We start from the raw sequence: 10,041 nt of genomic DNA, 5'->3' as shown, positions 1-10,041 counted from the left end.
ATGGGGCTCACGGCGGGTGTGACCGGTCAACAGGGGATGCTTACTCCTCCTGGGCACCTGATCCCACCTCTGGTGTGTCCAGGGGTCCGTGTTTGCCCAACTATCTATTTTGTATTGCTTGTAGGAGTTATGAGATTGATCACTGTTCGTTATCTTCACCTTGCATTAAACAAACTATTGTTTAATACGGCACATATACCTTTAACAAAATTTTCAAAGATTACCTGGTCCATATGATAATATTAGTATGTAAACCTTTGAACCTCTCTTGTGGCTCCAAGGATCATGATGTGAACAAACTTGAATTTACACTACATGAAGATGCTTACATACTAAATTTGTACCATCATTGTTCTGAAGAAGAGGGTTTTTGAATTTTTTTTCTATATTTTCCCACACAAAACTTTGAACCCTAGTTGTGGCCTCACTCTGGCCCTGGGGCTTAACAGTCTGAACAAACTTGAATCATCATACATGTATGAGGAAGATTTCATACAAGTTTTCGTTTTTTCTGGTTCAATAGTCTTGATACAAGTCTTCAACAACAAACAAATGAAAAATTTTGATCAGAAAAGCTTACTAGCGGAAGCTAAGAATAAAACAAAGTTTGTATTGCTTGTCTGTCAAAAACATGGCTGTTACATAAATATATACAACTTACCGTTACATCAACCAACTTCATAGAAGTCCATATGCTGATGAAAAAGAACCTTTAATAGAAATTGTTACTAAGTACAATGATGTTTTATTTAAGAAATATTTCATTTTTAAATATACATGAGGATATGAACTGTTAATATCATGCCGGCATACTTCATGATGCATGAACCATTGCATTTCTTACCCTCATGTATTTTCAAAAATGAAATTTACATTTAACATTCATTTTTGTCGGAATTCTCAGGCATTAAAATAGACGTATTACATTTATCAAGATTCATACGTGCATTGTTAACAACTGCAGCACATTCATGAGGAAATGGCTATCATTATAATTTTAAAGGTACTGAAGGCAAAAATATTTACATTTGCAATGTTTTTGCCTTTGACATCATTACCAATTATAATGATAGCTAATTCCATATGAATGCAGTGTACCCGTAGTTGTGAACACACCCATTAGGGCCATTTTCTGGACAATTTACCCCTGTCTACGGAGTAGGAAATTTCACCATTATGGTATACAGCTACTTGCTTTCTATAACCATGCATACAATATTTATTCACAAAACACAAAAGTGATGAAGATGTTTATTTACTAAATGCATTTTTACTGAATACCCATCTGGGCCCTGCCCTAGAGCTTGAACCACTGGCCATGGGGAAATAAATTTTGGTAAGGGTCCCATGCTCGATCTTCATAACAATGCATGTAATTTTTCTTTAAGCTGAGCAGGGTTAAAAAAGAAGATTTTTAAAAAATTACTCATATACATCTTCAATATATATTGAGTAAAAAAAAACAAAAAAAACACCCCACTACTGAACCATAATTTTGATAGAAGCTTCTCCATTTATTTATAGAACTATACACCCAGTTTCCTTGCTTTATATCCAGGAGTGCAGAAGATTTTAAAAGAAAATACATACAATGCATTTTCACTATACAAACCATAATGCCCAGCCTAGAACCAATACTTTTGACTCAGGGGGGCATGAATTTCAAAATTTTGGAAGAGGCATCCTGCTCAGCATGATTATACACACAGTTTGTTTGCTAGATGCCCCTGAGTTAAAGAGAAAATTCTTTAAAATTGCATCATTTTTAAAAAAGGGTTTGACACCATCCCTCTAGCCCCAGGAGTGCAGTGACTACAAAATTCAAAATTTTAGTTCCCCTTACCCAAAAAATCATCAATCCCAATGGGTCACCTGAGTGACTCATTTAACATAAAAATTGACCTTTTTAGTACCATTTTCCTTTCCATACACATAACGCACATTGGAGAATGTGATTGACATTATTACTACATGTACACATGTATATCTCTCAAAGTGAAGTCCAATGGTAGTGAAATAAATCTATTCTCCAATACACTCAAAGTTAAGTCCAATGGTAGTGAAATAAATCTATTCTCCAATACACTCAAAGTTAAGTCCAATGGTAGTGAAATAAATCTATTCTCCAATACACTCAATGTTAAGTCCAATGGTAGTGAAATAAATCTATTCTCCAATACACTCAATGTTTTTTCAGTTAAATAAAAAAAACAGCTACTATAATTTAAAATCTCAAAAGATTTTAAATTTTTTTTCATTTAAATGGGGGTCAAATCAGGCCCTTATGATAAATATATATTTCTTGATACATGTATTTAATAGCAAAACCAGCACATATCTGTATTCTGCATGGAAATTACAATACAAGTATCTTATCTGTCACCTCATTCCCCCAGCTTGTCCACCCAGGCCACAAATTCCTTGCAAACAGTTCAAGGCATCTGGGATTCTCTCTCAAGTACTTCTTTAGGACTTCTGAAATAAAGATATAGAACAATGCACCATATTTCTAATACAGAAGAAGTAGGCTCAGTTGTCATGATTCGCCTTGACAATTAAAACTTTACAAAATGAACACCCCCTTTTACGTCAGGTGTAGCTGTTTAACAATGGTCAATGTAGTATTACCTATTCACTATCTACTGAGTTTGAAATGACATCACAAAAATGATGGATTTTCGTATTTTTTGGAAAATTTGTACAAAATAAAGGGTTTTGTTTATGGAAATTTGTATATCTGATATAGTGCACCCCAATCTAATAAAAATCAGACTTCTTAGATCCACGCCATATACTCTGCATAAGTAGATCTGACATAACCCGACTAGGGGTCATGTTCATGTGAACTTTGAGTTAGCCAATCAGCGCGTCGCCTATGAAATCATCGGTTTTCACAATTCAAGGAAAATGGCTGCGATTGTTTGGTTTGAAAGAAAACACATCGCAGCTAGATGTGATGTCACAATGCACCATTTACGTCGACTGCCGTTATATTACTCACGTTAATTAGGTAAACATCTTGAAAACTATTCAAATCGTACCCATCCCTATTCATACATAAATCGCAATTCACCATTAATTTAATCTGGGTGTATTTTACATCATACGTTTAGTTGTTTGTATGGATGGAATAGATTAGGCATTACTGCGAAAGTTTAAAAGTCCTTATGTGAGAATACACAATTTTATAGTGTGGAATAAACTTTGTGAGAGAGAGATTACTGTAACTTGTTTACGAAATGCCGGGAACCACCTAAATAGCCATCATTGTCTGTATGGCTCAATCTGACTGACTGACAGTTCTCATGAATATTTCAAGCGAAAGGTCATACAGACATGACCCCCTATGGGGTTATGTCAGATCCTATTGTAGCGATTGTGAGTGTATTTTAGGATCTGATTTTAATTAGATTGAGTGCACCCAAGTTTACCATGATCAGTTTTGAAGCATATGTAAAACTACACAAATAATAAGACATGTGAAAATAACAGTGATGATATATGATGGGGACCTCTAATTTTCAAAGCCTTATTATCAAAAAGCTACCGGTAGTATTATGTGAAAAATTTGGAGAATTCCGAGAAATTATTTATGATCATGACATCTAAATTAGAATATGACTACAACATGTAAAAATATTCATGAAATATTCTTGCTGTATACATTACATTCATTTCTTAGTGGAGTCGCCTCAACATATTTTAACAGTGTTTTCTTGAGCAGATTTATATACTCTTTGCACTTTGTTCGTTAAATCAAGAAGATCAAACCAAAGCAAATAAATGTATATTTTGTTAGTTCTGACTGTCAGATTTTTCAACACTACTCTTCACTTACCAAAGAGTGGGGGTTTCACAGAGTGAAGAGCACAAGGGACACTGATTATCACGTGGTTTACAGGGATGCACCCCATTTCCCCCTCCTGTTTTCTTGGCGTACCATGTTCATCTGGTCCACCATCATCTGCAAACCCTGTTAATCTACCACACTCAGTCTCATCAGCTTTAGTTTGAACAATGGTACCACCTGTATCACATTTAACAATGGTACTACCTGTATCACATTTAACAATGGTACCACCTGTATCACATTTAACAATGGTACTACCTGTATCACATTTAACAATGGTACTACCTGTACTGCTTCGTGTGTTCTTCTGTTTCTTGCTTTCCGTCACTAGCTGATTGTGTTCCACTGTAACGTCCAATCAAAATTATTTCATATGGCTTCTTGTGATTAGAGCTGATGTCATATACCATCTCACCATATTTAGTAATCTGGGAATAAAATACGGTACATAACAGTTGTTATCAGACATAGAGACACTAACTCTACCTCTGCCTCAATAAATCCTTAGGGTCAAATCTAGTGCTTGAAGGGTGCCTACAGATTTTTACAAAAGTTCTGAGTAAATAGTACTTTCTTAGTATTAGAAAGGTAGAGAGTGACTGTTAGAAAAACATCATCAATATAGGTTTTTCCATTCTCTATATATCAAACTATTTCAACAGAAAAGAGCTTTGGTTTTGCAATATTGTTAGTCTGTGAAAGTTTTAGAAATATTGTCTTACAGAATCTTTATTTCATTATAAGTGTCTGTTTTATAATTTTTTTTTGTTAAACACTACTTTTCGCTGTTTTTGTGTTGTACCAGACTACAAATTTAAGTGATCAACTTTTGCTCATAAAGAAAGAACATACCATTGCTTTCCATAAATTACATATCTGATTCAATGAAATCACTTCTTTTAAGAAGAGACCCATGAGTCACCTTGGCCCATATTTAAAGCTTTTCCCTATATATTTGTATACAAAATTTTGATCCCCTATTGTGGCCCCATCCTACCCCCAGGGGCCATGATTTTAACAAACTTGAATCCGCAGTATGTTAGGAAGCTTTCATGTAAATGCAAACTTTTCTGACCCAGTGATTCTTCATAAGAAGATTTTTAATGATTTTCCTTATATATTTGCATGTAAAACTTTAATCCCTTATTGTGGCCCCCACCCTACAACTGGGGGGCATAATTTTAATAACCTCGAATCTGCACTATGTCAAGAAGCTTTCATGTAAATGTAAACTTTTCTGGCCCAATGGTTCTTGAGAAGAAGATCTTTCAAGATTTTCCTTATTGATTTATATGTTAAACTTTGACACCCTATTGTGGCCCTACCCCCGGGTGTCATGATTTTGACAAACTTGAATCTGCACTATGTTAGGAAGCTTTCATATAAATCTCAGCTTTTCTAGCCCAGTGGTTCTTGAGAATGAGATTTTTAAAGATTTTCCCTATATATTTGTATGTAAAACTTTGATCCCCTATTGTGGCCCCATCCTACCCTTGGGGGCCATGATTTAAACAAAATTGAATCTGCACTATGTCAGGAAGCTTTCATAAAACAAGAGATGTTTGTAAAACACATATGCCCCCCATGGTGCAAAATTGAAAAGGGTTATACACACACATCATTTAATTGAGAGTAGTATCATCAATTCAAAATATTGAGCAGACAATATCTTCCTATGTCAAGAGTGGATTGACCATGTGACCTAAAAATCAATAGGGGTCATCAACTCCTGAAGATGTACCAGTGTACCAAGTTTGATGTCTGTCAAGCAAAGGCTTCTCAAGATATTGAACGGACAGTATATTCCTATGTCCAATTTGACCCATGACTTTTGACCATGTGACCTTAAAATAATTAGTAGTCATCTTCTCCTGAAGATGTACCAGTGTACCAAGTTTGATGTCTGTCAAGCAAAGGGTTCTCAAGATATTGAGCGGACAGTATATTCCTATGTACAGTTTAACCCTTGACCTTTGACCATGCGACCTCAAAATCAATAGGTGTCATCTTCTTTTGAAGATGTACCAGTGTACCAAGTTTCATGTCTGTCAAGCAAAGGGTTCTCAAGATATGGAGCAGACAGTATATTCCAATGTCCAGTTTGACCCTTGACCTTTGACCATGTGATCTGAAAATCAATAGGGGTCGTCTTCTCCTGAAGACGTACCAGTGTACCACGTTTGATGTCTGTCAAGCAAAGGGTTCTCAAGATATTGAACGGACAGTATATTCCTATGTCCAGTTTGACCCTTGACCTTTAAACATGTGACCTCAAAATAAATAGGGGTAATTTTCTCCTGAATATGTACCAGTGTACCAAGTTTGATGTCTGTCAAGCGAAGGGTTCTCAAAATATTGAACGGACAGTATATTCCTGTCTAGTGTGACCCTTGACCTTTGACCATGTGACCTCAAAATCAATTGTGGTCGTCTTCTCCTGAAGTCGTATCAGTGTACCAAGTTTGATATCTGTCAAGAAAAGGGTTCTCAAGATACTGAGCAGACAGTATATTCCCATGTCAAGTTTGACCCTTGACCTTTGACCACATGACCTCAAAATCAATAGGGGTCATCTTCTCTTGAAGATGTACCAGCGTATCAAGTTTGATGTCTGTCAAGCAAAGGGTTCTCGAGATATTTAATGGACAGTATATTCCTATGTCCAGTTTGACCCTTGACCTTTGACCATATGACCTCAAAATCAATAGGGGTCATCTACTCCTTAGGATGTACCAGTGTGCCAAGTTTGATATCTTTCAAGCAAAGGGTTCTCAAGATATTGAGCGGACATTATATTCCTATGTCTAGAGTAGATTGACCCTTGACCTTTGACCTTTTGACCTGAAAAACAATAGGGATCCTCTTCTACTCATAACTAACCCACATACGAAATATCGTTATCATCAAGTGAATGGTTCTCAAGATATTGAGCGGACAACACATGGTCTACAGACCAACCGACAGACCGACCGACCGACAGGTGCAAAACAATATGCCCCCTCTTTTTCAAAGGGGGGCATAAAAATGTACCTTCCTAGCCCAGTGGTTCTTGAGAAGAAATTTTTAAAAAAATGTCCCTAAATATTTGTATACAAAACTTCGATCCCCTATTGTGGCCCCATCCTATCCCCTGGGGACATGATTTTATCAACCTTGAATCTGCACTATGTCAGGAAGCATTCCTATAAATTTTTACTTTCCTGGCCCAGTGATTCTTGAGAAGAAGATTTTCAAAGATTTTACCTATAAATTTGCATGTAAACCTTTGATCCCCTATTGTGGCCCCAACCTATCCCTAGGGGTCATGGTTTTAACAACAAGAGGTCCATGGGCCTAGAATCGCTCTTCTGATACATTGTAGAACAGGCAAAAATTCTCACTAACCAAGATTCATCAATTAACAAAGTTTGATGATGTTAAGTCAAATAGTACCTGAAAATTTAAATGTAACTGTCCAAAAGTAGGTCACAGTGACCTACATTTGGTTGACACACTGAAGACTCAAGATGCATCAACTAACAAAGTTTGATAATTGAAGTCAAATAGTATCTGAAATATTCAGATATAAATGTCAAATTCCAAAAGTAGGTCACAGTGACCTACTTTTTGGTCGACACACTCTGAAGACTCAAGACTCATCAACTGACAAAGTTTGATGATTGTAAGTCAAATAGTATCTGAAATATTCAAATATAGCCGTCAAAATCCAAAAATAGGTCACGGTGATCTACTTTTTAGTCAACACACTCTGAAGACTCAACATGCATCAACTGACAAAGTTTGATAATTGTAAGTCAAACAGTATCTGAAATATTAAAATATAGCCATAAATTCCAAAAGTAGGTCATGGTGAACTACTTTTTGGTCAACAAACTATGAAGACTCAAGATGCATCAACTGACAAAGTTTGATGATCCTAGCTTTCATAGTGTCCAAAATATGCATCTAAAATTGAAAATGTGAAATTTGAATGTCTGCAAAATTCAAAAAGTAGGTCACTGTGGCCTACTTTTTTTTATAAATGTATTTTGAGGCTTCTAGATGCATCAACTTACAAGGTTTGATGATTCTAAACTTCTCGGTATATGAAATAACAACCTAAAATGTATTCATAAATGATTAGGCCATGCCAATTTGTAATCTAGTTCATCGGATTCGCCGCTTCTATTTGTAACAAATCCAAATTATAATATTATCAAAAAATAATATCCGCCCGCGTGTTCAAAAATATCCGTAAATATTTTTTTTTAGTTTTTACAACAAGCGCACAAATAACCTTGATGTATATGCTGACAAATGACAGAAGCGCGGGCTCTCGAGAAATTTCCTAACAGTGTAATACGGTTAAGTTATTCATGATGTCAATCTTAATATGTACAATACTTCATAACACTGGATTGGAAGTTGTTCCTTATGCTGGAATCGAACTGGAAGCCGATGAAACTTTTGAAGCGCTATTCGATGCCACTATTTAGAGAACATTGATAGCGTATGATTGATTGTTTGATTAGCCTATATATTGACTGAAGTCTCTCTTGAGAATATTTCACTCACATGAAGACGTTACCATTGCCGGTGAAGGGCTGCAAAATTTAGGCCTATGCTCAGCGCTTATGGCACTGAGGGATCTTTATCGTGCCACACCTGCTGTGACAAGGATCTCAGTTTTTGCAGTCCTATCTGAAGGACCGCCCCATTTATTCGCCTCTTACAACAAGCAAGGGGTACTGATCGATGACTATTTTAAACCGGACCGACAGTTAATGACAAATTCACAAAAGGTTTGGTGATGTCATATCAAAATTCAAGAAAATGCTTAAAGCGATGCAATGGATATTGCATTTGCAATGAATGTCAAAACTGGATATGCATATCTCTGAATCGAAAGTTTGTAGAAATGAAACTTAAATAGAATTCTTCAACAAAACCTTATCAGTTAATGTTGCAAAGTTCATGTATTAGGTATAAAGAAAATAAGTCTTTGAAACCTGAAATACTTCTTATTTATTGACGTAAACTATATCAACAAAGTTGAAAAATATTAAGTTTATGTGGTTGACAAATGATATCTGATGATTTTAGATCTTTATTTTTAGGCGCCCGCTTTTTAAAATCACACTTAATTCAATTAAATATATTTATATTTCTTGTATTCGCTCGCCTCATAATTTTTATCTCCAAAATTAAAAATAATATTTGTAAAATAATTTCGCCCTCTTGCCTCACTTTTTTTGTTTGAAAATCCGAAGAACTATTTTACAAATTGGTGTGGCCTTAGCCATAAAATTCAGAAAGTAGGTCATGGTGACATACTTTTCACATGATGCAGTTCAAGGTCCCATGATCCATCAACTGACAACTTTTGATGATCATAGGCTCAAAAGTGTCCAAGATATGCATCAAAATCCATTTAATAATAATTAGCTGCGAAATTCAAAAAGTAGGTCACCATGACCTACTTTTGAGACAACATGATATTAGGTTCTAAGTTTCATCAACTGACAAAATTTGATGATCCTAGTCCTTATACTAAGCAAAATATCAAAGTTTTAACAAAACAAAATTTAAGGTCAACTTTGAAGTGACCTTGAGACCACACCCTTTGCCCCAGGATGATGCCTTGAACAATTTTTTATCAACAACCTATCCTCATCCTTATGCATAAGTTTGGTGATAATTTGCCCAGTGGTTCTTGAGAAGAAGATTTTTTAGTAACCACTACTTTTGTTTGCATTTTCCTAATTATCTCCCCTTGTTAAGGGGTCACAACCCTAGTTTTATTACAAATGAAAGTCCTTGGGCCAAGGATACCCTGTGACAAATTTGACAAAAATTGGCCAAGGGGTTCTTGAGATATAGCCCTTTTCCCAAAAAGTTGACGCACACCGCACACCAGACATATGGCCATATGATTAGCTCTTTGAGCCTTCGGCTCAGAAGAGCTAAAAATAAAATCTGTGCTATGTCGGGAAGGTTTCATGTAAATTTCAGCTCTTCTGGCCCAGTTGTTCTTGAGGAGAAGATTTTTACATGACCCCACCCTATTTTTGTGTTTTTGTGATTATCTCCCATTTGAAGAGGGCATGGTCCTTCATTTGAACAAACTTGAAAGCCCTTCACCCAAGGATGCTTTTTTTTTTCAAGTTAGGTTGAAATTGGCCCAGTGGTTCTGGAGAAGAAGTCGAAAATGT

At 35.8% G+C, this 10,041-nt stretch overlaps 1 protein-coding gene across 5 annotated transcripts in view; it reads right to left on the bottom strand.

Moving 5' to 3' along the window:
- Positions 1-10,041, bottom strand: part of LOC125672825 (N(6)-adenine-specific methyltransferase METTL4-like) — a 36,477-nt gene that overhangs the window by 22,356 nt on the left and 4,080 nt on the right. For 2 of the 5 annotated variants that reach the window (XM_056161622.1, XM_056161621.1), the window contains exons 6-9: positions 4,142-4,278; positions 3,839-4,054; positions 2,384-2,475; positions 662-710 (exon numbers count right to left, since the gene is read on the bottom strand). In XM_056161622.1, coding sequence (XP_056017597.1) covers positions 4,051-4,054; positions 4,142-4,278 — 141 coding nt within the window. In that variant the 3' untranslated portion in view covers positions 662-710; positions 2,384-2,475; positions 3,839-4,050. Of the gene's footprint in view, positions 1-661; positions 711-2,383; positions 2,476-3,838; positions 4,279-10,041 lie in introns of all 5 variants that reach the window. The other 3 variants (XM_056161618.1, XM_056161620.1, XM_056161619.1) reach the window with 3 other exon arrangements.

Source organism: Ostrea edulis, chromosome 4 (genome assembly GCF_947568905.1).
Source record: "Ostrea edulis chromosome 4, xbOstEdul1.1, whole genome shotgun sequence".
Lineage (NCBI taxonomy): Eukaryota > Metazoa > Mollusca > Bivalvia > Ostreida > Ostreidae > Ostrea > Ostrea edulis.
Note: the sequence above shows the minus strand (reverse complement) of the source record. Positions and strands in the feature narration are given on the sequence as shown.